Source organism: Emiliania huxleyi (assembly GCF_000372725.1).
Source record: "Emiliania huxleyi CCMP1516 unplaced genomic scaffold EMIHUscaffold_23, whole genome shotgun sequence".
Taxonomy (NCBI): domain Eukaryota; phylum Haptophyta; order Isochrysidales; family Noelaerhabdaceae; genus Emiliania; species Emiliania huxleyi.
This window is the reverse complement of record NW_005200333.1, coordinates 797,228-821,757: the sequence shown is the minus strand read 5'-3', so window position 1 is coordinate 821,757 and position 24,530 is coordinate 797,228. Positions and strand designations below refer to the sequence as shown.

Genomic DNA, 24,530 nt, shown 5'->3' with positions numbered 1-24,530 from the left:
AGGTCATGATTACTTACTTCTGAGCGCTCGCGAATTCCCTTTTTCTGCTCCCCCGGAGAAAGAAAGAAACAGGTGAGGACGTGAAGAAGGACGAAAGAAAAGAACCGTCCTGTGCTCCCATAGTTGGTCAACAAGCAGAAATAGCGCAAGCGCACGTACTCGAATCATCGGAAGGGAAAGAGCATGTAAGTGCGTTAGGGAGAGGCCCACGCTGTGGAAACATCGGACCGCGCGATCGTTTCATTCAGCTCGACGGCGAAACGAAGTGTTGCCATTGGTCGGGCGCATGGCGACTACACCTGCCCGGGACAAGCGCGGCAGGAGACGGCGCTCACGCCTGACAGGGTACCTACTCCTCGCACCCGCTGCTTGCGGTGCCCTGTTGCTTCTCGCTGTCGCGCCCGCCACGGCAGAGCACCGGCGACTCAGCGAGGTGAATTCGACGGAGGACGGTGGATTGGGGGCATGCATGGGTGATCTGGGACTGCAGCAGTGGGAACTCAGCGGCGGGGTGCTCCTGCACCTCCTGGGCGTGCTATACCTCTTCCTTGGCATTGCAATTATATGCGATGAGTACTTTGTCGAGTCACTCGAGCTTCTCGCAGACTACCTCAGCTTGTCGCCCGATGTCGCGGGCTGCACTCTCATGGCCATAGGCTCGTCGGCGCCGGAGCTCGCAGTGGCGATCATCACAGGCGGCCCGGTGGCAGGGAAGAAGGGCGACGAAGGCATTGCCACAATTGTCGGCTCTGCGATTTTTAACCTCATGATCATCATCGGGCTCTGCGCGATTTTTGCCGGCAAGGTCCTTGAAATCGCAGCCTACCCCATCCTGCGGGACACCACATTCTACGCTGCCTCCATCGTCATGCTCTTTCTGTGCATACGCGATGGCCAAGTCCTCTGGTGGGAGGGCCTCATTCTGCTGCTGGGGTACTGCGTCTACCTGTTCTATGTCGTCTACCTAAACAGCAGGGTGGTGCTGTGGCTCGAGACCCGGAGGCGGGGTGGGCAAAAGAGCACCAATCGGGTGGTGCCATCGGCCGACATCGAGGCGAAGGCAGACTCCGACGCCAAGACCGACACTGATAGTGCGGCTAGTGAGACGGGGACGCTGGGGTCGATTGGCTCCAGCAAAGTTGCAGATGGCACGGGCGAGGGCGAGGCCGACGAGGAGGGGCGACCAACTGCTCTGAGCAGAGTGGTGTGGTTAGTGAGCCTGCCGTATGCGTGCCTCTTTCTCGTCACCGTCCCGGACTGCCGCAAGGAGCGCTGGCGGAAGTGGTGAGACCCCCCCCTTCCCCCCCCCCCCCCCGCCGCCCCCGCCCAGCCACCACCCGCCGCCCCGCTCCAAACTCACAATGCACACGAACAGAACGGACACCCTCGACGCACCCCTAAAACGGGCCCGCTGCGCGGCAGGTACGTGGTGACTTTCTTCATGTCTGTCATTTGGATCATGGGGCTCTCGTTCGCGATGCTTGAGCTCTGCCGCCGAGCTGGCTGCGTCATGAATCTGCCGCAAGCTGTCATGGGGCAGGTCATCATCGCCGCTGGCACGAGCGTCCCCGACGCGCTCGCTTCCATTTCTGTCGCCCGCGACGGGCAAGGCGACATGGCGGTGAGCAACGTCATCGGCAGTAACGTCTTCAACATCTTTGTGGGCCTCGGCTTCCCGTGGATGCTTTGCGACCTCATCCGTGGGCCGTACGCGAGCTCGGCGCTGACGGAGGGCTTGGTCGCCTCGGTCATAATCCTGTTTGGGTACATCCTCCTCCTGCTTGCAGTCATGCTGTGCTCGTCGTGGAAGCTGAGGCCCTGGGTGGGCTATCTCCTCATCGCGCTCCATCTCCTCTACATTATCTGGGTGCTGCTAACCTCAAGGTTGGGGGGAGACCCCGTCCTCACTATCCCGCTGGTCAACGCTGACGAAAATGGCGTGCTCTACTAGAAGCTGGCCTGCACCCAGCTGCGTCGCTCGCGTCTCACGAGCTCTTTAGAGCGGCCAAGAGAGGCGAACTTCCCCAATATCCCACGCTCTCCTCTCGCTCACCTCTCGCCCCTGGCCCTGCATCGAGAGCGCCGTTTGCTGCTGGCCCCCTTGGCCGCACTCGCCCTCGGCCTCGCGCCTCTCCGGTGAGGTGTTATGTGACAGTGGAGAGTGCTTGGCCACTGTGGGCGTGATGTCTGGCGTGTCTCTCTTTCCTGCACCCGTCTTTCCGTCTTTGTGTCTTGGTCACATGGTTACGTTACGCCTTACGCGACGCCACGGCCCACGCGTACCGCACATTGGCCCATATACGTGCCTGGTACATATACATACAGCTCTCCCTTCACATCCCCAGAGACTGTGCGGCGGGCCCGGCGCGGCGCAGCAAGCAACATGCAGCCAACACACACGAGCTCGGATGTGTGCACGCCCTCAAGCGGTTGCCTGCTCCTCCGCAGCCAATTCGGCAGCTTGCTCCGCTGCCTCGTGATCTCGCTCGATCTCGAGCAGGATCTCGCGCGCCCGTATCCGCGCGCCGACGCGCGACGCGAGCTGGAAGCAGCCGTTGAGCCTACACGAAGTGGGTGAACTAAGAGTAACGGACCCTTTCATCACAAGCACGGAAGCAGGCGTTGAGCCTCCGGTGAAGCGAGTAGATCTCCTGCCCGCACAGGGCGCGCGCGGTGAGTCGGAGGACGCGTATCGTCGGAGAGGCGCGGGGCGTGCGGTGTCACCTTGCGAGGCGGCGTCAGCCGCTCGCGCAGCATCGTCTGCACATCGCCGGTGACGCGCTTCGAGATGGTCTGCTTGCCAAAGTCGTACGGCTGCTCGCCGTCCGCAAAGGGCCTGCAGGGCCGCGCCCCGGCACCGAGGGGCCGTCGAGGCTCTTTGGGCAGTTGCGGGAGCGCGAGAGGGAGATACCGGGAGATACCGGGAATACCGGGAGATACCGGGAGATACCGGAATATACCGGGAGATACACGGAGATACCGGGAGATACGAGATACGGGCAGATACGGGCAGACACGGGCAGATGCAGGGAGATGCAGGGAGATGCGAGGAGATGCGAGGAGATGCGGGGAGATACGGGGAGATACGGGGAGATAGAGGCAGATAGAGGAGTGCACCTGCCGACGAGGACCGCAGCGCGCGTGTGCGCGTCGAGCATCGTGCGTCCCTCCTCGCCTGTGAGGAAGCCGAGCTCTCGCGAGTGGTGCAAGATGGCCTCGCGCTGTGCCTCGCCTGAGTCGCATCGCGCAGCCGGCGTGAGCAGACGAGCGCGGCCCCTCGGGCGCCTCCTCTGGCGGGGCAGCTGTCGGCGGCGGGCAGAGCTTGGCGGGGCAGCTGTCGGCGGCGGGCAGAGCTCGCCGTCGGCGCAAGCGCGGACAAGCCGGAGGTACGAGGCTGCGAAGGGCGCGTCGTACTCGCGGCACGCGCCAAAGTCAATCATCGACAGCTGGCGCGTGCGCGGCTCGTACAGAAAGTTGGACCAGTTGGGATCCGTCTGCATGAAGCGAAACTTGAAGAGCTCCGAGAGGGTCAGCCACAGCAGCCTCTCCCCGATCCGGTCGCGCTCCGCGGGCTCGATGGCGCCCTCCGCGGCCGCCTTGTCGATGGGCAGTCCCGCCATCCACTCTGTTGTCAGCACGTGCTTCGAGCAGGAGGAGAGGGGGGGGGGGGTAGGAAGGGTGTGGGGTGTTGTTGTGCTAGGGGATGGTGGGAGGGGGCGGGACGAGGGGGCGGGAAGAACAGGACATCCGCCATGGTTCCAGAGCCCATCTCGCAGTGACAGGCGTTGCGCTGCAGGGCCAGGCGCCTTCGAGGAGAGCTGCGGCACGACGGCGGGCACGGCCAGCTCCGTGTACGGGGAGAGCAGCTTCTTGAACCGGGTGGTGTTTGCCGCCTCGCGCTCGTAGTCGCACTCCTATGCACGGTTTCTTTCCTTTTGGCCGCCGGTTTTTTCTTGTTCGCGCTCGTAGTCGCACTCCTCCAGCAGCTCCTCGCGCGCCACCTCGAGCACCCGGTCGAGGTAGAGGCCGGGAGGGACCACGCCGGTGTACCTGTTCACGGCTGCAGGTGTGAGGAGACGCTGTTCACAGCTCCGGAGGGACCACGCCGGTGTACGTGACGAGCTGACGCATCGACCACAAGTCGGACACGATCGAGTCGGAGACGCCCGGGTACTGCACTTTGATTGCGACCCTCCGCCCGTCGACCAGCGTCGCGCGGTGCACCTGCCCGATCGAGGCTGCGGCGACCGGCTCCTCGTCAAACGCCTCGACGTGCTCTCTCCACCGGTCGCCCAGCTCCCGCCGCAGAGACTCCTCCAGCTGCCACGCCGGCATCCAGTCCGCGCCGTTCCTCACTCGCTCCATGAGCGTGCGCACCGCGGGAGGGAGCACGTCCGCGTCGTTGAAGGAGAGCATCTGCCCCACCTTGAGCGCCGCGCCGCGCAGCCGGCAGAGCGTCGCTGCCAGACGCTCCACGTTCGCCTCGTTCATGAGCAGCGGGTGCGCTTCCTGCTGAGGGAGAGGCAGAGAGATCACTTGCTTGCTCTCGCCTCTCGCCTCTCGTTGGTATCTGTTGTGCCGCGGTACTTGCGCGTGCTGGCTGTTCAGTATCTAGATGCCCTCTCTCTGTGCGTGGCGCTCAGCCTCGTACGATGAGAGGGGTGGTGCAGCCGTGCCGGCCGCCCTCACAAAGTCAAGAGTCTCCGCGGGTCGGGCGGGGTCCCTCCCTCCTCAATGATGGTTCTAGCTCTTCCCTCCACGAGACAAGGCCGCTTCGAATGAGCATAGAGGTGGCCACTGAAAGGGGGACCTGAGACTGGAGGCTCTCTTGTCTGGTGCGCTTCCTGCTCGCCCGAGACAGCCCGTCGGACGGCGGCCGCCGCCGCCCCAGCCGCGAGTCCGATCCCGAGCCCTGGGCCACGGGAGCGGTGGGGAGTGAGGCGCGGCGGAGAAACACGTCGATGTGGGCCGAGCTGCTGCGGGGAAAGGAGCGGCAGCGGGTGGCGGCGGCCTCCGAAGTGGATGGCACGAGTCGCGGGATGCACAGGGATGCTCCGTTGCGTTGACATCTTGCTCAAGGTCTGCCCGTCGGCGGGCGGTGCGCCGCCCGCCGGCAGATCGAGGCCCGCCGACGGGGTGGCGGTCGCACGAGCCGCGGTCGGCCTGCTCGCTGAGGTCTCCGCGCGAGCGGCGGCCGGAGCCGACTCGGTGGCAGCGCTCACGGCGGCTGGGGCCAGCGGCGGCGGTGGCGGCGGCGGTGGCGGCGGCGGTGGCGGCGGCGGCGGCTGCGGCGGCTCGGGGCGCGGCGGCGGCGTGGACGGCCAGCTGTAGCTCGGAGGCTCGCTGGCAGGCGACGACGGTGAGGTGACTGAGGGCGACGGCGGGCTGTGCTTGGGGTGCCATCCGGCCTGAAAGGGTGCCAGCTGGCCCGACTCGGCCAGCCGGAGCACCTCGCGGCCCACGAGCGCAGCTCCGCGAAGAAGGCGAGAGGCGTCCCTGGCGTGAGCGACAACCATTCGAGCGCAGAGTGCGCAGTAGAGACGTCGATCGGCGCCGAGGAACTTGCCCGGCAAACAAAAAGAATTTCGCGTTATGGCCGCGCGCGCGCGCGCACTGGCACTAATAACACAGGTACACCAGAACAAAAAGAATTGAATCATTCTCTCGAAGGCGTTCGCCGCCGCCGCACACGCGCACACATTTGTGTATGTCTCAGGCGGCGGCGGGGGGTGGATTCGGCGAGGGCGGCGGGCAGGGCGCGCCGGCGCTACCATCGACTGAGGCGAGCGGCGCGGGGGGGAGCGGCGCACCCGCAGGGGCGGCGGTGGCAGGTGCGGGCTTTGAGCGGCGAAGGTGGAGTGGATGCCGCGCCGAGCAGGGAGGTGGTGCCAGGTGAGGCGACACTGCCGCTGGCGTGGCTCGACCGCTGCGGGCGGGTCGACGCGACGTTCGAGCACACCTTTGGTGACGGCTCCCGTGCGAGCGGCATGACGCTGCTGATGGTCGCGATGGCCAGTGGCCGCAAGAAGCTAGCTGAGGAGATTCTGCGGCGCGGCGCGGATGTCTCGTTGCAAAACAGCAACGGCAGCTACGCGCTTGGACTCGCCGCCGCGAACGGCTACGCGAAGCTGGTCGAGCTGGTATTGCGGCACGGCGCGGAGGTCGACCAGCGAAACAAGGTTGGCAGCACAGCGCTGATGCAGGCCGCCTACAATCGCCGCGAGCAGATTGTGGACACGCTGATCCGGCACGGCGCGGCGATCGACATGCAGGACAGCGTCGGCGGCACCGCGTTGATGGCTGTCGCCTACAAAGGCCACGAGCGGATTGTCGACATGCTGGTCCGGCACAGCGCGGAGATCGACCTGCAAGCCAAGGACGGTGGCACCGCGCTGATGCAGGCCGCTTTCCACGGCCAGCCCACCGCCCTCCTCCGCCTGCTGCGGGCGGGCGCAGACATGACGTTGCGCGATGCGGCGGGCAAGACGGCGCTGCAGTACGCCAAGGAGAAGGGCCAAGCCGAGTGCGTCGAAGCCTTCAGGACGTATCTCGGGGAGGTGGCGGCGGTTCGGAGCAAGTCGCCGTCGGCCGAGGCGGGCGGCGCAGGGGCGAGCGGCGCACCCGCAGACGCGGCGGCGGCGGGCGCCAGTGCCGCGGCCTCTGCTTCGTGCGGCGAGGGCGCGGAGGCCGAGCCGGGCAGTGGGACGGTGCCAGAGGAGGTCGTGGAAGCGGCTCGGCGGGGCGAAGAGGTGGCGGTGCTGGCGTGGCTCGAGGGCGGCGGGCGGGTGGACGAGAGGTTCGAATGCGACTTTGGTGACGGCTCTCGTGAGAGCGGCATATCGCTGCTGATGGTCGCAATGATCAATGGCCACGAGGGGCTGGCCGAGGCGCTGATCCAGCGCGGTGCGGATGTCTCGTTGCAGACGAGATGCGGTGTCACCGCGCTCATGTTCGCCGCCGCGAACGGCCGCGAGAAGCTGGTCGAGCTGGCATTGCGGCACGGCGCGGAGATCGACCAGCGCCATTACAATAAGGGCGGCACTGCGCTGACAGGCCGCCGCCTTTGGCCACGAGCGGATTGTCGACATGCTCATCCGGCACGGCGCGGAGATCAATCTGCAGGCCAACGACGGCGCCACTGCGCTGACTATCGCCGCGTGCTACGGCCACGAGCGGACTATCGATACGCTGATCCAAAACGGCGCAGAGATCAACCTGCAGCACAGCGTCGGCGGCACTGCGCTGACTTTCGCCGCGCGCTACGGTCGCCCCGCCGTCATGCGACAGCTGCTGCGGGTGGGCGCAGATATGACGCTGTGCACTAAGAAGGGCATGACCGCGCTGCAATGGGCCAAGGAGAGGGGCCACGCCGAGTGCGTGCGCGAACTCGAGGAGCACGCGGCGGCCAAGGCGGCGGCCGAGAAGGCAGCGAAGGAGGCGGCGTGGGCTGCGGGGGCGGCGGAGAGGGCGGCGGAGAGGGCGGTGGAGGAGAAGGAGGCGGCGCGGCACGCCGACGAGCTGCTGGCGGAGGTCGAGGCGGAGAAGCGCGCTAAGGGCAAGAAGGAGAAGAAGGGCGGAGGAGGTGCGGGCGGGGCGGGGCCATCGCAGGAGACGGAGGAGGGTGCAGAGGCGCCGTCCGAGGCAGCCGCAGACGAGGCCGAGAAGAAAGCCGAGGAGGAGAGAATGATCTGGCTTCTCGAGAAGTGTCATGAGGAGCGGATCCGGCTCGGCATCACGGCGGAGAGCCAGGCAGCGGCGTCGGCAGAGGTGGCTAAGGCGGCGCGCTTGGACGCGGAGGCGGACGAGGCGGAGGAGGAGGCGGAGGCGGACAAGGCGGAGGAGGTGGCGGCCGTGGCGGCGCTGGCGGCTGCCGAGGTGGCGCGGGCGGAGGCCAGGGCGGCGCAGGTGGAGGCCAGAGCGGCGCTGGAGCAGGCCAAGGCGGCGCTGCGCGGGGCCAATTTGGCGCTCGAAGGGAGTGAGACAGCGCTCGAGGAGGCCGCGGCTGCTGCAGTCGCGAGGGCTGCCGCTGCGGCCGCGTCGATGGCCAGGGCAGTTGCAGCCAGGATGGCGGCGGATGCGGCCCAGGAGCGCTAATAGAGAGCTGCCGAGGCCACGGCCGGTGCGACTCTCGAAAAGAAACACGCTGGTTGAAAATGGGAACGGCGAACCCGGCAAATGAGGAAATGACAAATGAGCCCCGTAATTTTATCGAATGCGCTAGGGCCGTACCGCCTCAAGATTTGCCCCCCCCCGGGCCGTATTACCTCAGCGCACAGTGGTAGATTTCGCGCCGGGCGCGAGGGTGCGGAGCTCCCCAGAGCTCTCTGCACACAGGACAGGAATCAGGATGCTTGGCGACGACCACGAAGAACACGCGAAAAACCGTCACAAGGTGGGTGGGTGGGCACCTGGGCACGAGGAATAAGCGCAACAAGGCCCTCGATTTTCTCTACTCTTCCACTGTCGCCCGACGGAACCGCCGCGCTCTCCAAAGAGATGCCAACGTCAATACCCTATACGTACCGCTTACCGCACTGGGCACTGCCCCAGTGACCCTCAAGATGCCGGCTACACCGGCGACCGGCCGGCGCGGCGCGGCTCACCGCGCACCACGCACGGCCGACGCGCACACGCACGCACGCACGCACGCACGCACGCACGCACGCACGCACGCACGCACGCACGCACGCGCAGATCCGGACGGACGGACGGACGGACGACACAGATACATACGGCTCCTGACCACCCGCACATGGCACATGCACAACAAACAACACAGAGCACATGCATCATGGTTCGACGTTCCTTCATGATCGATGCACATGCCCCAACAACACTGCACTGGCTCAACGCCCTACAGGCACAGCACCAATAGCAAACGACACGTAACACATGCACATAGCACGGCACCGAGGTAGTCGCACCACCGTCCTCCGCGCCGACACGGGCAAACCCTGATCGGCGCACTCCTAAATAGAGACCCCACCACGAGGGGGACGTGAGCGGCGGCGCGAGGCAGCCGCCGCTTAGCGAGCGGTCGCCGAGTCGCGGCCCGCCGACTTGCGCGCAACGCTGTCGCGCCACGTGTCGCGCCACGCCTCGGCCTCGTTCACCTCTTCCCCCGCGAGGTACGGCCGCAGACGCGCGGAGAGGGCAGTCTTGTAGTAAGGGTGAGCGGCGACGAAGAGGAGGAGCGATGCCAGGTTGAGAAAAGGCGGGTAGACGAAACCGACCGTGATGTAGCCCGAGAGGAGTATGTTGATCGTGTAGTTGACGGGCTCGATGAAGAGGTCGCCGCGCGCTCCGTCGACCGATGAGAAGGGAAGGACGAAGAAGCCGAGCAGCCGCACGATGGTACCAACCTGCAGCAGGACCCACATGCCCTGCATGGCCCTTGGGTCGATAAATACGGTGCGGTACGCCTCGGCGACGCGGAGGACTCCAAAGAGGGCAAAGCCGGGCACCTGCAATGCAAACACGACAGTCAGGGCGATCGTGCTTGGCACTCCGCCGGCTTGGGAAGTAAAAGCCGACGGGATACGGCCAGGCATGCTGGGATGCACATTCAGCATCTGAGAGGGCACGGTAATATGCTTGACACCAAACACCCCTTTCGTCATGAGGAATCCCGTGGGGACGTTGATGAGCATCGCGAGCGCCACGCAGACGTAGGCGAGGGAGGGCATGTCGGGCCGCAGGATGGCGAACATGCCGATGGTGAGCTCGAGGGAGCTGCCGAGGCCGTGCAAGTGCGCGATGTGGTTCGTGCCGTGGGCGACGAACTTCTTGTGCGCGCGCTTGACGGTCCTGCGCTCGACGTAGTAGGCCTTGAGCAGAAAGTAGACGGTCCAGACGTAGGTGAGCACGCAGAGGCTCGGCCGCATCGACGCGACGTTGTCGCCGCCGTAGAACTGCTTGCCGAAGTGCTCGCGCCCTCCAAATGCATTGATCTTGCTGATCCACTCGAGCACGGCGGCGAGGGGCTTCTCGCCGAGGCTGGCGGAGCGCGCCATCACGCCAGCCAGTGCGGCAGCAAAGCCAGCGCCAAACGTGCTGTGCAGGAGCAGCGGCGTGTGCGCACTCTTCTCCAGCGTCGCCAGCGAGTTGGCGGAGAGCGCCCGCGGCAAGTAAGCAGGCCCTGCTGGCGGCGCGCCGCCCTCCTTGGAATCGGTCGCCGCGGACTCTCCCACGGGGTAGGCGGCGCTCGACCGCCTTTCCTCCTCAGGGGTGCGGATGCGGAGCTGCGGAGGCCACACCAGCTTGGCGATGGCGAAGACGGCGCAGGAGAAGAGGATACAGTGAGGCGGGTAGACGAAGGCGACCACCTACCACACCCACCCCTCCGCGTCGCGCGCGCATCAGGCGGCGGCGTGCGAGGCTGGGCGCCCGCACCGTGGTCCCCGAGATGAGGATGGTGAAGCTGTAGCAGAGCGGCTCCGTGAAGAGGTCGCCGCGGCCGCCATCCTTGGACGAGTACGGCGTGAGGTAGTAGCCCCCCAGTCGCACAGCGGGGCCCACCTAGGGCCAAAGGCTGTAATTAGACACGTGATGTTCCAACATCCAGCCGTACACGCACTCGCCGATCGTCGTTGCGCGGCATCGACTCGGCTGCATCTCGGCTACATCTCGCTTGGAGGAGGATCCAAAGGTTTGGCAGCAGCTTGTCGTTGAGGTAGAGGACGCGCACCGCCTCGAGCGCGCGGCAGACGCTCCAGAGCCAGAACACGGGGACAATGAGGTGCTTGATCCCGACGCGCGGCGTGAGGAGCAGACCCGTCGGGATGTTGACGGCGAGCGCGAGAATGGCAGCGGAGTGGGCCCAGGTGGCGTCGTCGCGCCAGAGGATGGCACAGACGCCAAGGGCCATCTCTACGAAGGAGCCGAGCCCATGCAGCGCAACGACGATCGGCGAGTGCGTGTACGGCTGGGTGGCGGCCCACGTCGGGGCGAGGCGCTTGCGTTGCGCGCGTGCGATTGCGCCGCGCTCTGCAATGTGCATGATGCCCCACGAGTAGCAATAGAGGAAGAAGAGGCCGATGGCTAGCGAGCCGTTGACCGGCTCCGCGACAAAGTCGAACTGGTTGTCGTAGTGGTCGGGGAACGCCTTGCGGGGCGGTGGGCGCTCTGTGGTGAGACTAGTCATGGCAACCGGCAGGCCCAATGCGGGCTTCTCTGCCTGCAGCCGCTCGATGAGAGCCAGGAAGAGCTCCGAGGGCACCTCGTACACTGCGATCACGGCACAGCACAGGACGATGAGGCTCATGTCCAGCCGCATGTTCATCCTGGCGGCGGAGGCGTCTTCCGCGCGCCGCTCGGCGCACACAGCTGTCGCCGCCATGTGACCTCAGTGGCCGCCCAGCTGACGAAATATGGTGATCGGAAAACTTACACACACATGCACACATGCACACACACACACACACACACACACACACACACACACACTGCAGGCTTGACCCCAGTTGGGCCACGGTGACTAGGTGTGAATGGGGGAGTTCGGTATTCACAGTCGTTTACACTGAGGGAGCAATGGCAATTATTATTCGGGTTGCTTTGCCGTCATCATTCAGGGCGGCGTCCTACCATTGCGGCTCAAGTCAATTATTAATATTGCTGGTGTCCGCCGTGCGAGGCGCCGTTCCACTTCGGCGCCGCCGGTCTGGCGCGGTTTCCTATTTGCAATTATTGCACGCCGCGCCGCCGTTGGGCGAACTTATCGGCAGCAACTTATTGGCGCGGTTTTCGCGATGTCTCTCTTAGCTCTGGGTCGCAATGGGCGATCCCAGGCGGGAGCAGAGGCCAGTGGCCTCGATTCTCTGATGGGCTGGGCCTACACTACGATCGAGTTCACGTTATTCCTCTGGTCGATCGCCGTGGGCCTCGCTTATGACGGTATTGCAGCCCTTCTCACTAGCCGGGTCTACCGTGCCGGGGCTGGGGCAGTCCTCCTCTACCTGCTGGGTACCACCCTGATTGAGCTGGTGACAAGCGGTGACGGGGGACCTGAGCTCCTCTTCTTCCTCAGGATGGCCGTCTTCGTCTACTGTGTCGGCTATCAGGTTCGCGCACTCTGTGACTACACCCCTGTCCGCGTCCTCCTCCTCCTCAGTGGAGGGTACCCCTTGTTCCGCCACGGGGCGGCGGCGATTGCCGAGCCGTTCCGGGACTACGCGGCGATGGGCCCTTATGCAGGTGTGCTCCTCACCTTCTCCGCCATCTACCTCGCCACGCGCTCCATGGGGCGGCACGTTGGCTACTTCATGGACACGTACATCAAGACGTACGTGCTTGAGACCCAGATCGATTCCCTGCTCCGCCGAGTCCGTGGAGGCGGTGCTCATGCTGACGAGCCTTCAGAAGAGTCGGTCACCCTCCTCCACGCCTATCTCCGAGCCCGCGGTGGCCTGCTTTGCACGCTTTCCGTCGCCGTTTACCAGTACGGCCTTGTCATGATCCCGCTACTAGTCCTCGGGGGGCTCGGGGGAGTCGGCGCTGTTTGCCCTTCGTGTGGCAGCTCGATCGCATCCTGCACCTACGACACAGATCAACGGTGCCCGACCATCACCATTGTCGCGACCAACGCGTCGGCGATGGCAGGCGTCGGAGTCGTGAGTACCGTCACTCTTGCCACCCTCATCCGGCCGCGCTACCTGCGCATCTTTGGGACGAACGCCCTTCAGGCCCTTGTGGCGATGCGCCGCCGCCCAGCCGCGGGCACGCCCTTCTCCATCACTGCCGATACCTCCAAGGGCGATATCGTCCAGGCCATCTCCGCCGGACGCATCTGCCAGATGGAGGCAGTCGAGCAGCTGGCCCAGCAGCTTTCTGGCGTCGAGGCCGAGGAAGAGGGGGAAGAGAAAACCCGAAAGCTTGCGAACATTACCCGCAGCCTGGACCTCCTGAGGACGCTCAAGGAGACTGCAATCCCTGACGCCGGGGGGTCCGAGCACGGTCCAACCGTCCCAACTGGGGATTATACCTTCACTTTCGCCACAACGTGAAATCTCTACAACAAACTCTACATCATAAGCGGCGAACGAGGCACGGTCGCTCTCCGACATGAGGCGCGTTGCACTTGCCAGTGCTGCCCTGGCCTTCTGTCTGCCCGCCCAATGGGTGGCAGTTGCCTCTGCTGCTGTGGCATGCCTCACGGCTGCGACTGGCCGGCGCCTCGGCGCGTCAGCTCGGCTCGGCGTAGCGATAGCCGATAGTGGCCAGCGCAACTCGCTTGGACTCAACGCTCAGGCCAGGAGCTCCCGCACGCGCTGGCGCGAGTCATGGCGCATGCAACGCGCAGCAATGCTCGCCTCGCCTCGCGCAAATGCGACCGTCCTCGCAGCCGACAGTCCACCGCCTGCTAAAGAAGCACAGCGACGAATGCGGCACCGGCGACACATGGCAGGCTGGTCATGACGCAGTCATAGGGTGTTGTGTGCCGTCAGAGTGACTCCCTGTGTGTCAGGGATAGTCAGGGCTGTCCATCAGAGCTCCAGTAAGCTCGGAGACACCCCATTAGCGCGGCTCGACCTCTTTGAGTCACTGCCTTAGTCCCGGCGGTTTGGCTGTAGAGCCTCTACAACAAACTCTACAGCAAAATCGCGCTCTACATCGCTCTACAGGCGACTCACATCGTCACGCGCCGGATGTAGAGCTCTACAGCTCTACAGCGCTCTACATCTCTACAGCTCTACAGCGCTCTACACTCTACATCCTCTACACCCTCCCTCAGGTCGGCACTCTGCTCCTCTGACGTCGGCGTGCTGATTGACCGGCTCGACACGGAGGGAGGCCTTGGCGGGCTGTACAAGCATCTCGCGCACACCAAGGAGGGCCCTCTACATCTCGTTCCGAGCATCACCCACTGCGCCGTCTGCGCGCTCATCGTTGCAATCGCAACACGAAATAGCCCACAAAAGTCTAAGGACGCGCGAACTGTGCGACGGAGTAACCCACACGAAAAGTGGGTTTTGGGGGTTTACGGTGTGGGGGAACCATGCGTCCTCCCCCCCCCCCTCCCCCACACCCCACCCCTCACACAAAATTATTTGTGGATGGCAGAGATGGCAGCGCGAACCACACTATAACGCCCCCAGTTCGGCGTACATAGACCGCGCGTGCAGCGCGCTCCGTGTTTGCATATCGCCCTGGCGGACTCGTTTACACTTCCTAGCTCAAGCCAGGCGCCGCAGGCCATAAAGAGGAGCGCAGATTAAAATGGCGCCGCAGGCTCCCGGGCCGTCCGCGAACCAGTAATCTTTAAAAAAACAAAAAGATCATCACAGCGGCCTCTGTGATCTCCACATCCTCCAATCTCCAATCTCCAATCTCCAGCGTCATGTTTTGCCGGATCAGATCTCCGATCTCCATCTCCAATCTCCAATCTCCAACGCGTCATATTTTGCCGGATCCAGTTCAGATCTCCGATCTCCATCTCCAATCTCCAATCTCCAATCTCGATTCCGGGGGGCGGGGGAGGGGGGGGGCTCGAACCTTCAAGGAGATGCGCTATGGATTCATTCACACCGCACATCTCCGATCTCCGATCTCCAATCTCCCATTTGACCCCTGCCGCGCCGCCAGCTGCGATCTCCAATCTCCAATCTCGATCTCCAATCTCCGCTCCAGCGGTGGATGCCCGGCGCGAGGATCTACGATCTGTGTTCTCCATCTCCAATCTCCACCTTTGACCCTGGCAACTGCCAACACGATCCACAATCTGTGATCTCAATCTTTCATCTTCAACATAGCCCGACTGTGTGGTAGAATCGGCTAGGATCTCCACTCCTGGTCTGCACTGTCTGCGATCTACACGCTCTCGTAGAGATCTCGATTACTCGGCACAGCTCTGATATGAGTGAGGCTGGTCGCAGCCCAGGAGAGAGACGCGGGGCGTGGTGGGCCGTGGTGCCGCCGGTCCCCGTGAATCAGAAAGAGCGCCTGCTAGAGCCGAGCAGGGCGAGCCGTAGCGACTCCATCTGCCGTTCGACCCGGTCTCGATCCGCGCCTCGAAACGACTAACGTCCACTAGACCATGTAGCGTATGCCGAGTCGCACGCCATAGCAGCTCGTGAAGTGTCTCCGATGCCGTCAAAGATAGCGGCAATTTCCGTCCCGTAATCACCGGCTGTCCACGTGCATAAAATAAATAAAACGGACAAAACGAGGGGTGGGAGAAGGACAGGGTCCCCACCTGCACGAGCAGGATCTTGCTTGGAAGGACGATCAGGGACCCACGGGGGAACGGGAGCGGGGAGCGCATCGCGACACGGAGGGGGGCTGGGCCAGGTTGACCCACACCGACAGGGTCCCAAGGATCCGTGAGCGACGTGCCGCGCGTCCCCCACCCGGAGAGGAGGGCGCGCAGCGAGCCCAGTTCGGTCGCCCATTAGGCTGAACAAGCTTTTCCTCTCGCACCCCGTCTCTTTTCCTTTCCTTTTTTCTCTACATCATCCTCTCTTTTCCTCTCTATTTTCCCGGGGAAACCATCAAATTTTCCGGGCTCTGAGCCGAGTCTGAGGCTGGTTTGGGCCCCAAATCAGCCAAATCGGCAAAATACCGGGTATTTTGCGGGAATACCTGGAAAAACTCGGGTATACCTGGAAAATACCCTGCGACCGCCTGGGTATCGTGCCGATTTCCTCAATTTTGCCTCAGATTTTGCCCCAGACCAGCGGCTCTCAGACTCAGGGTACAGGGAAACTCGCGAGCCTTTCCAGAATGGAGCACCAAACACCCTCTGTTTTCCCTGGAAATTTCCGGAAACGCAAAGTGGGGCTGCGGCCTCTTTTTCCCTTTCTGTTTGCCGGAAAAGCTTGTGCAGGCCAAGTCGCCCACCGCCAGCTCGGGCAGCAGGGCAAGGAGGCTCATTGATTGCGCCAGAAAGAAGAAAAACGGCTCCCACATCCCTTTGGCTGTCACACTGTACACACACACTACGCGGCCACCGACACGACCTAAGGACCTTTAAAAAAAATCGTCGTGCTTTCTTCTCTCGTCGCCCGCCCAGGGTTCCAACTTTTTGCGGGGTATGGTATGGTAGGCTCGCGGCCCAAAGGGTGGGGGGGTAAGGTCCTGACCACCCATCCCCTGTCTCCGGGAGGCTGGGCGGGGGGGTATGGTCTCGAGCTGGATGACCATACCATACCCCGCAAAAGTCCGAACCCGAGGCGCCATCGCGCGAAGTGTTCGCTGAGAGGCGCTCCCTCACGATGGAAGAGGCATCCAGCGCGGATGCCGCGGTAGGGGCCGCCCGGCGGGAGGCTCGAGTAGCGGCCGAGCCTCTGGCGACGGAGGCGGAGGGCATGCAGCTGCACCTCTCCAGCAGCAGCGCCACCGGCTACAAGGGTGTGGTCAGCTGCTCCCATGGCCGCTTCCGAGCGCAGCGCACTGTAGGGAGAAGCAATGTCATCTTGGGCGTCTTTGGCACCGCGGTTGAGGCGGCGTTGGCCTACGCGCGGTCGGTCGGCGAGTACGATTCCCCAGCGGTGGTGGCAGAGGCGGAGGGCATGCGCCTGCATCTGTCTGACCGCAGCGCCACGGGCTACCAGGGCGTGCACATGGACAAGGGCCGCTTCCGAGCGCAGCGCACGGTGAACGGGGCCAATCACGTCCTGGGCCAGACCTTTGACACCGCAGTCGAGGCGGCGGTGGCCTATGCGCGGGCGTTCGGACCCCCTGCACGCGCCGGCGTCGCACCCCCTGCGCGCCCGCCCGACGGCGGTCGGGCAGAGGTCCCGTCGGAGGCGACTCGCGTCGCTGCGGCCAAGGGTGCGCGGCCAAGGGTGCACGGTGCGGGCGCCGCAAGGCAGGAGGAGGCGGCGCAGCAGCAGCAACCTGGCCGGCAGAGGCCGGGAGCGGCAGCCAAGGCCGCGGGGAGGGCGGTGGCCGTGCGCGGTGGGGTGGTGAAGGGCGCGCCCTCCAGAAAGAAGCGGCTCGCACGGCGGGTCGGCCAATGGAGGTCTGGCGCCGCCGTGGAGTACGCGGTGGTGGCGCCTCAGCCGCCGCCGCCGCTCCAGCCGCCGCCGCAGCGGCCGGGCGGGGTGGACCCGTGCGTGCTCTACAAGGTTGGGCTTGAGGGAGTGCAGGGCCTCACCGACGCCGTCTTCGCCATGGGCCGCATGATACGCGAGGCGGGAAAGGACCCCGTCACCGCCCAGGCCGTCCGTCAGTGGAGCTGACGCGGTGCACGCCCCTGCACACAGCGTCACTCTCTCGGCATGTCTCTCGGCTCCTCCGTCTCTCGGTTTTGAGTGTAACTCTCTCTCGGTTTTGAGTGATGATGAAACTAGAGGAGGTCGGCATTTCCCAGTTGCTTGCGCACGCGTCAGCGCTCGCGCGGCGCGCACCCGCCGCTGCCGAGGTGAGTCTACTCCCGACTAGGACAAGCGTACACGGCGTCTCCACAGTAGGCGCTGACTGAGAGTACGAAAGAAAGGCCGCGGGGAAAAATCCTATCGGATGAGAAGAAAAGAAATTTGGGGCCCATCGCCGCTCCTGGTCGGGCGTCGGCGCACCACCAATGCCCGGCCTCCTCGGCGTTGCCAGCTCCCTGCGGCTGCAGGTCGCAGCACACAACGCCCCCGCCGCGCTGCGGCCGCTGTTGGCGCCGCTGCTGGCGGCGAACCTGCGCCGCATCAGCCCGACGGCCGATGCCGACTCGCTCGAGGCTGCCGTGCGGCCCGTGCTGTTGCCGAGTGAGCAGTGGGGCGACCTGGAGCGGTGGCGCGGGAACGCACGCCTGCTAGCGTGGCTGCGCTCCGCCTACATCGCCTCTCGCGACGAGACGCGTGCGACGCTGCCGGCCGCGGACCGCTCGCTGCAGGCTTATCCAGGCACGCTTCCACACGCGCACCAGATCCGCGAGATCTTTGGCACGCGTCAGCCCGATGGCGCGTGGCCGCCGCCGCCGCCGCGCGAGCCGCCGCCGCCGCGCTCCCCAAAGGAGTCCACCGCCGGTGTCCCCCTCGGCGAGGTGCTCGAGGCGGCGGGAGGGCTCGTGGCGGGGCGCAACGCGCTCAACATCTGGATGGAGCGGAGAGGCGTGTACGAGCTGCTCACGACCGAGCTCGTCGGCGCGCTGGGCGGATACCTGAGGGGCAGGCTCGCGCGGCTGGGCAGGCGGCTGGGGCGGCGGCCTCGCCTACTCGAGGCGGGCGCCGCAGACGGACACCTTGTGGCGCATCTCCGCGCGTCGCTGGCGGGCGAGAGGGGCGAGGCTGCGGTCGCGGATGTGTTCGCTTGCGACGACTTCTCGACAGCGGCGCCGGGCGGCGTCCGTGCCGCGCGCTCGCGCGGCGTGGAGCAGCTGGGGTACTGGGAGGCGCTCGCCGAGCACAAGCCGGATATGGTGGTGTGCGCGTGGATGCCGATGGGCGTGGACTGGTGACTCTCGCCTCCGACCGAGGAGCCCTGCACACCGTGGGCGCCGAGGCGTCGCCTCGTGAGTAGGTCGCACGCCTTCCGCCACACCCCCACGGTGCGCGAGTACCTCCTGCTCGGCGAGGCCGACGACGGCTCGGTCGGCCACCTGTGGCGCACCTGGGGCAATCCTGCCTTTCGGCCTCCGACCGCTCCGCCGAGTCTGCCCCCGCCCTACTTGGCCGACGGGTGGGAGCGGGCGGATGTGCCCGAGATTGGGCGGTGGATGCTCAACCGATTCGACTCGGATCTCGACCCGCACGGCTCGCGAGCCGTCTCGTTCGTCCGACTGAACAGCTGACGACAGCTGACATAGCAGTGCATGAGGAGTGGGGCTGTGTCCAGCGGTGACAGGTGTGTGCATAGCGCGCGCTAAACGACTAGAACTGGCGGGAATATCGTATCTTACGAATACTTGATTTTTCACGCCCTCGCCGTCTAACAATCGTGTTCAAGCGGCCCTCCTGTGAGCTGGTACACCAAGAATGGCTTACCACTGCCAGGGGCCACACTGTGGCAAGCTGTGATGAGCGTGGTTTGGCTTGTGCAGCCCATACGGACGTGGTATATACACATATATGCGGCCACGTGTCGGCCGGTTCGGGGCACGAATTTCCACGGCCTAACAATCGTTGCTGTAGTGGCGCCAATGGCCGCCTCCCGTCGCGCCATTGGCACCCTAGCCAGCAGTAGCACCGGAGGCAACACCACCAAGCCCACAAGTCACAAGAGTGACGGAGATGCTTGCCACGAGCACCGTGACGCCCGACCCTGTGAGCACCGTGGGCGTATACGGCTGCATACGGTGAGATGATGCACAGCATGGCCAGACGAGGGATTCAAGGCTCGCCAGCTGTATGTTAGTGAAGTATATGGATGTGATCAACATGTGTGCGTCACAGGTACGCGCAGCAGCGCATGTAGCCGCTGATATCGAAGACAGCGCAAACAGGTCTTTTTGCGCCACGCACCCGATGGCCGTGCAGGTCCAACTGCGTGCACAGGAATGCTATCAGCGCGTCTCCGCCATAACTGGACATGGCAATGAAGCAGCTGAGACGTGACAACACCGGTGCTGGGCCAAGGAGGTGCCGCTCACCGCCGATTGTTAGGACTGTCGTCGAAGGCGAGCGGCGGTCGCCGGGCAGCAGCTCGTGGCGATCGTCGATCCGCGAGCTGCCAAGCTTGTCACAGGCCGGCACTGGATCGAGGACGATGGCGCCGCGCGGCTGGAGGCAACGGAGAAAGGCATTGTGGAGCGGCGAGGCGATTGTTAGGAATTTCGAGGCGCGGAAAAATCCGACAGCCGGGAAAAATCAAGTATGCGTGACATATATGGACACCGGCACTCGCGACTCTATAGACTAACGGCTTTCGCCGCGCGCTCTGGGGCACTTTAGTCTTTTCGTACACAGCTTTCTGACGTACTTACGGCTTTGTTTTACCCCGCTGGGCGGCTGGGCAGCCGCTCTCGCCGCTCGCGCGTCCCCGCGCCACCACACGGCACATTGCACACCATCCACGCACGGCGACCCGCGATCGAGACCGCTGTGAGTGTGACCCAGGACACGCACGCAGCACACAATCTCGACGAATGCGCCTGACACGCCACCTGTTTCACAAACTGTTCTCTCAGCCGGAGCCCACTTCGCACTTGACCCTGCCCCCATTCACGGGGAACCGGTTACGATCTCAGCGTCAGGGACACCGCACTGACAAGAAAAAGAAGGCTCACAACGATTGTGACTGTCATCCCAGTGCAAGCCGTTCGGCCCTCAGCCGGCGCTGCTCTACGCGCAGCAGCGCGGGCTGCAGCGATGCGCTGGCGGACGACGATGTTGGAGTAGACTGTCGGCGCGAGGGGCTCGCGCGTGAGAGGGCTCAGGACCTCGCCTGGGGCGGCCGAGCTCAGAACCTCGCGAATCGCTGCGCGTTCGTACGTGAAGCCATCGCTGGCAACAACAGGGTCCCGCATCATCTCGTGGGTGATGGGACATGTCAACAGGTCCTCCTCGACGCTGCGTGGAAGCGGGTAGCCGCTGGAGCTCCTCCCGCCTCCCTCAGTGCGAGGTGACCAGGTTGGTCTCGGCCACAGCAGAAGCCATGCCAGCATCGCGGCCATGGCAGCGAGGACAGAAGGTGCCTTCACCAGCAACATGATGTGATCGAAAGCGGCGGGTAACTGAGGTACACCGGGCGCAAGCAGTGCGGATTCTATCGGGGGAAAAGTCGGGTGCGCCAGCAGAGCTGCAAGAGCGGCCAGCGCAACAACTGCTGCTGCTGCTCCAAGACCCCGACGCGTGCAAAGCCGCCGCGTCGCGGGCGAGCGCTCGCGGCTGAGCATGCGGTGTAGATGAGGAAAGTCCTCCTCGACGGCGGAGGAAGCGGCCTCGTCGAGGTCTCCAACTGAGGCTCGCACCTCTGCCGCAGATTCGGGTGTGCCACAGAGCGTTAGTACCTCGAGCAGCGAGGAAGCATAATCGGCCGCCTGGCAGTCGCTACCAGCCTCAAGCATCCCGACGAGCACCCGGATGCCGCCCGAGGCGTGGAGCTCCTCTTTGATTGCATTTTGCTGGATGGCGAGGTGCAGGAGCGTGCCCGCCGCAGCCTCTGTCGCCTTTGAATCGATCTCGTCGCGCGCTCGGATCAACTTGAGCAAGGCCCTCACGCCACCCGCCTCGCGAATTGCATCACCAAAGGTGCCCCGGTTGGCAAGGGAGCGCAATGCGCAAGCGGCACCCTCGGCGGAAGCGGACTCCGCGCCGCTCCAAAGCAGACCAACGAGGACTCCAACCGTCGGTTTCATCGCCTCGTCGGGCGCGCCATTGCACGTCAGTTCGAGAGCCCAGCCCGCAATATTCTCGAGCTGAGCAAGCGCCACCAGTTTTGCCTCGTCGGGATCTGACAGCGGCCCGATCGCCTGCACCCGTTGAGCTGAGGATCGCGAGGATCTCGAAGAGCGCGACGACGACGACGACGACGACAAGCTGCGCCGCTCGGCGCTCTGGCGTGTCATGGAGCGCCGAATAGTGCTCAGATTCATGTCGCCTAGGCCGCAAGAGCGCGAGGTCCAGCTCGCGCACCTCCCATTGGTGGGACGCACGATGCGCACTGGAACGGGCCGGAATTTCCCTCCCGGGGTCCCCTCATGCGTCGGCTCGGAAGACGCCACCGTGGGGGTCAACGAGGGAAGGATTGGTTGTGGGTAGAAATGGGAATGCGACCGTGGGAGAGGGAGCAAGAACGGTTCTCTTCTCTTGCATGTATCCATCCCAAGCAAGGTGAAGAACAGCCAGGCTCGGACTGGACACCAACGCGGTAACCGGTATGGGTGGACGCGAGACGGGAAATGACGGCAGTGTACTTGCAGCGAGAGGCGTGAACTCTTCTTTTGTTCTTTTGCTCGCCTTTGCAGATTCTTTTTGCGCGCCAGTCCCGTGCCCAGTGTCGAGAGATTTTAGAAAACCAACAAGAAATCACGACTCTCACAGTGATTTGGGCTCGGCAGCTTGTCAGCCCTCAGCCGAAGCTGGGGCCAATGGTTGGGTAGTAGGGCTAGAGGGTCGCTCTACACTTAGCCTCTGCAGCGAGCGAGCGCTCAACTTAGCCCCCGCACGGAGCCGGGCTCAGACTTAGACTTGAGCACTTGAGCACTGGATAGGGTCGATTCCGCATGGTACGGGACCCCTCGATCGTCTCGCCCTCCCTCACTGGTGTGTTCATTGGGGGGGGTCATAACAAACACGGTACAGGATCGAGGTGCACGCTGCCGAAGCAGTGTCGTCCCCCCTCTCCCCGACGGCGATGGCGGTGTGACCGATCGAGCTGTATGTCGGGGGGCCTGAACTTAGACGACATAAGGCCAACTCCGGGTAAAACTCGGGTATACCTGCAAAAGTCCAGGTTTACCCGAAAAATACCTGGACGCGTCCCACATATGCCGCGCACGCCTACTCCCAGGGCCAGTGCGCTACTTGCGGCGCGCACCGCCTGCTCAAGTACCCGCACCGTACCATGTGCTGCCGCTACGCGTGCCAGAACGCGGCTGCGGCGCAGCGGCGAGCGCGGCTTGCCGATGGCGGTGCGGACGATGCGGTCGTGCCGGCGTTCTGCTACAAGATCAAGGCGGTGCTTGGCATGCGCTTCTGCGATCCCGATCAGCTCATCGCAACGAAGCAGCGCAACAAGCTGGCTGCTGCCAACAAGGCCCTATGCTACCTCACGCGCGGATCGTTCAAAGAGGACCAGCACACACCCAGGCTTCACCGTCACACGTTTGATTAAGCTTGAGGAGCTTCGTGTCATGTGGGAACTGTTTGGCTAGACGTCGCTCAAGAATGAAGGAGCAGCAACGAAATTCGGAAGAGGAGGATGCTGAGGCGGCGATTGCTAAGCATGAAGAGGATCGATCGCCCGCCGCAGGCGAAGAAAATTTGGGGGCTGCGCCGTATCGTTGATCACGGTGGGAGGCCTGGGAGCCTCCTGGCCCCAGGCCGTGCCACGGCCGACTTAGCCGATGTAAGAGGCTCCCGCTGATCTTAGACCGCGCAAGCACCCCAGCGTGCCAGAGCACACTTAGACCCGCTAAGCCTCGAGGCTCAGAACTTAGACTACTACCCAACCAGTCTGGGGCCGGTCCCGTAGCCGAGAGAGCCCGCGCCGATGAGTTCGACACGGTCGGGGGGGCCTGCGGAGAGGCCAGCGAGATGGCGATCGCTGTACTTCATGGTGTCATCAAGTGACCGGCTGACAAGCCAGAGGTCGATACTCTGGACGACCCATAGGATGCCACGAATGCCTGAAGGAGAGGGAGGCGAGGCCAGAGGCAGGCTCAGCTGCTCTCGGGTGATCTCACTTTGGTGGCTGAAGGACCCGATGGTCCTGTCACATTCGCGTTCCGAGTCGTGGGGGTAGAAGAATTCGAGGTAGAATCGAGTCAGCACTTCCTTGTAGTACAGCGGACCGCCAGGCTCGCCGGCAGCATCCGCAGGGAGGCAGCATATGAGGCACCAGTGAGGGCGGTGTCCCCTTCGTGCGTTCTACACTCCGGCCACGTAGATCTACCAGCTGGGGTCACTTCCTTCCCTCTTGTTTGTGGTGGCGGGCCACCCTGTCCAGAGCCCGGGAGGTGGATCGACAACTCGGATCGACAACTCGTGAGCCGTTCACTTTACTCTGATGAAACTAAAATAAATAGGTGGACGTCCGTACTTCCCTGGCGCCGGACGACTGAGTCGCGAGACTCGTTCGCAAGCGGCGCGCACATCATCCAATGCTGACTCGCACACTACTGCTGCTCGCCGCATCTCTTACGCACGGTCTTGTTCTGACACCGAACCAGTGCCCGTCCTCCCCTCTGCTCCGCCTGCGGGGTGGCAAGGCAAAGCCGGCACCACCTCCTCCCTCGTTCAAGGTCAAGAGCAACGCCGCCGCCGCCTCTGTCGGTGGACTGCTTGGGTATTGCACGGGGAAGGCCGCCAGGTCTGCTTCGAATGCGGCGGCCGTCTCTGTCGGCGCGTGCATCGCGTTGCTCGGTGCCCTCAACAGCCGGGGGTATCTGACGATGAACTACACCAAGATGGAGCGCGATCTGATGTCGCTGCTCGATCTCAACAAGGATGGCGAGTTCGACCGCGAAGATTACGACTTTCTTACGAAGAAGTTTGTGCGCTTGCTCTCAGACAATGGCGTTGGTAGCGCCACGGGCTTCACTGCCGGTTTCTGGAAAGGGTTTTCGACGTCCGACTAGCAACGAAAGCAAGACCAGTTTGACACACAGCAGTGGTGCGCGGTGCGGCAGGACAGTCGCGAAGAAGAGGTTGAACACTGACCCCTGCACCCGTGGCCAAGTGCGTGAAGTGGCGCAAAGTCGTCTTGTCGGCGGTCGTGCAGCTGTGCACTGCACGCGAAGAGAGGACGATCGAGGATGGTGGAGATGAGGCCAGGAGCCGGTGCGCACCACGACCCTTTTTTTAGAGACGGAAAGAGATGCAGGGGCAGGGGCGGGGGGTAATTTCTCTCGTGTCTCATACGTAAAAAGACAACGCCCCGCGGGGGGGCGCAGGAAGCTCCCACAGAGTCGCTGACACAATATCGCGCGGAGCCCCCCCGCG

At 64.0% G+C, this 24,530-nt stretch overlaps 8 protein-coding genes across 8 annotated transcripts; 5 read left to right on the top strand and 3 right to left on the bottom strand.

Moving 5' to 3' along the window:
* Positions 1–469: 469 nt before the first annotated feature.
* On the top strand, positions 470–1,951 carry NCKX1 (Na+/Ca2+-K+ exchanger; the record flags this gene model as incomplete). The annotated part of the gene is made up of 2 exons (XM_005779592.1): positions 470–1,284; positions 1,423–1,951. The coding sequence occupies 2 exons, from the start codon at positions 470–472 to the stop codon at positions 1,949–1,951; spliced, it is 1,344 nt and encodes a 447-aa protein (XP_005779649.1).
* A 628-nt stretch (positions 1,952–2,579) lies between these two features.
* Positions 2,580–4,491, bottom strand: EMIHUDRAFT_64447 (ubiquinone biosynthesis protein coq-8; the record flags this gene model as incomplete). The annotated part of the gene is made up of 7 exons (XM_005779591.1): positions 2,580–2,651; positions 2,725–2,836; positions 3,118–3,227; positions 3,378–3,641; positions 3,781–3,845; positions 3,923–4,050; positions 4,115–4,491. The coding sequence occupies 7 exons, from the start codon at positions 4,489–4,491 to the stop codon at positions 2,580–2,582; spliced, it is 1,128 nt and encodes a 375-aa protein (XP_005779648.1).
* Positions 4,492–7,683: 3,192 nt separating this feature from the next.
* On the top strand, positions 7,684–8,094 carry EMIHUDRAFT_100369 (hypothetical protein; the record flags this gene model as incomplete). Its single annotated transcript, XM_005779590.1, has 1 exon — positions 7,684–8,094. The coding sequence occupies one exon, from the start codon at positions 7,684–7,686 to the stop codon at positions 8,092–8,094; it is 411 nt and encodes a 136-aa protein (XP_005779647.1).
* A 394-nt stretch (positions 8,095–8,488) lies between these two features.
* On the bottom strand, positions 8,489–11,275 carry EMIHUDRAFT_463285 (hypothetical protein; the record flags this gene model as incomplete). Its single annotated transcript, XM_005779589.1, has 4 exons — positions 8,489–9,464; positions 9,564–10,325; positions 10,393–10,518; positions 10,577–11,275. The coding sequence occupies 4 exons, from the start codon at positions 11,273–11,275 to the stop codon at positions 9,027–9,029; spliced, it is 2,025 nt and encodes a 674-aa protein (XP_005779646.1). The 3' UTR covers positions 8,489–9,026.
* A 472-nt stretch (positions 11,276–11,747) lies between these two features.
* Positions 11,748–14,253, top strand: EMIHUDRAFT_205206 (hypothetical protein; the record flags this gene model as incomplete). Its single annotated transcript, XM_005779588.1, has 5 exons — positions 11,748–12,940; positions 13,065–13,329; positions 13,569–13,645; positions 13,730–13,934; positions 14,227–14,253. The coding sequence occupies 5 exons, from the start codon at positions 11,748–11,750 to the stop codon at positions 14,251–14,253; spliced, it is 1,767 nt and encodes a 588-aa protein (XP_005779645.1).
* Positions 14,254–16,208: 1,955 nt separating this feature from the next.
* On the top strand, positions 16,209–17,177 carry EMIHUDRAFT_100366 (hypothetical protein; the record flags this gene model as incomplete). The annotated part of the gene is made up of 1 exon (XM_005779587.1): positions 16,209–17,177. The coding sequence occupies one exon, from the start codon at positions 16,209–16,211 to the stop codon at positions 17,175–17,177; it is 969 nt and encodes a 322-aa protein (XP_005779644.1).
* A 3,300-nt stretch (positions 17,178–20,477) lies between these two features.
* EMIHUDRAFT_205202 (hypothetical protein) lies at positions 20,478–21,567 on the bottom strand (the record flags this gene model as incomplete). The annotated part of the gene is made up of 3 exons (XM_005779586.1): positions 20,478–20,560; positions 20,710–21,351; positions 21,501–21,567. The coding sequence occupies 3 exons, from the start codon at positions 21,565–21,567 to the stop codon at positions 20,478–20,480; spliced, it is 792 nt and encodes a 263-aa protein (XP_005779643.1).
* A 2,122-nt stretch (positions 21,568–23,689) lies between these two features.
* On the top strand, positions 23,690–24,166 carry EMIHUDRAFT_100364 (hypothetical protein; the record flags this gene model as incomplete). Its single annotated transcript, XM_005779585.1, has 1 exon — positions 23,690–24,166. One exon carries the CDS (start codon positions 23,690–23,692, stop codon positions 24,164–24,166), a length of 477 nt encoding a protein of 158 aa, XP_005779642.1.
* Positions 24,167–24,530: the final 364 nt, after the last annotated feature.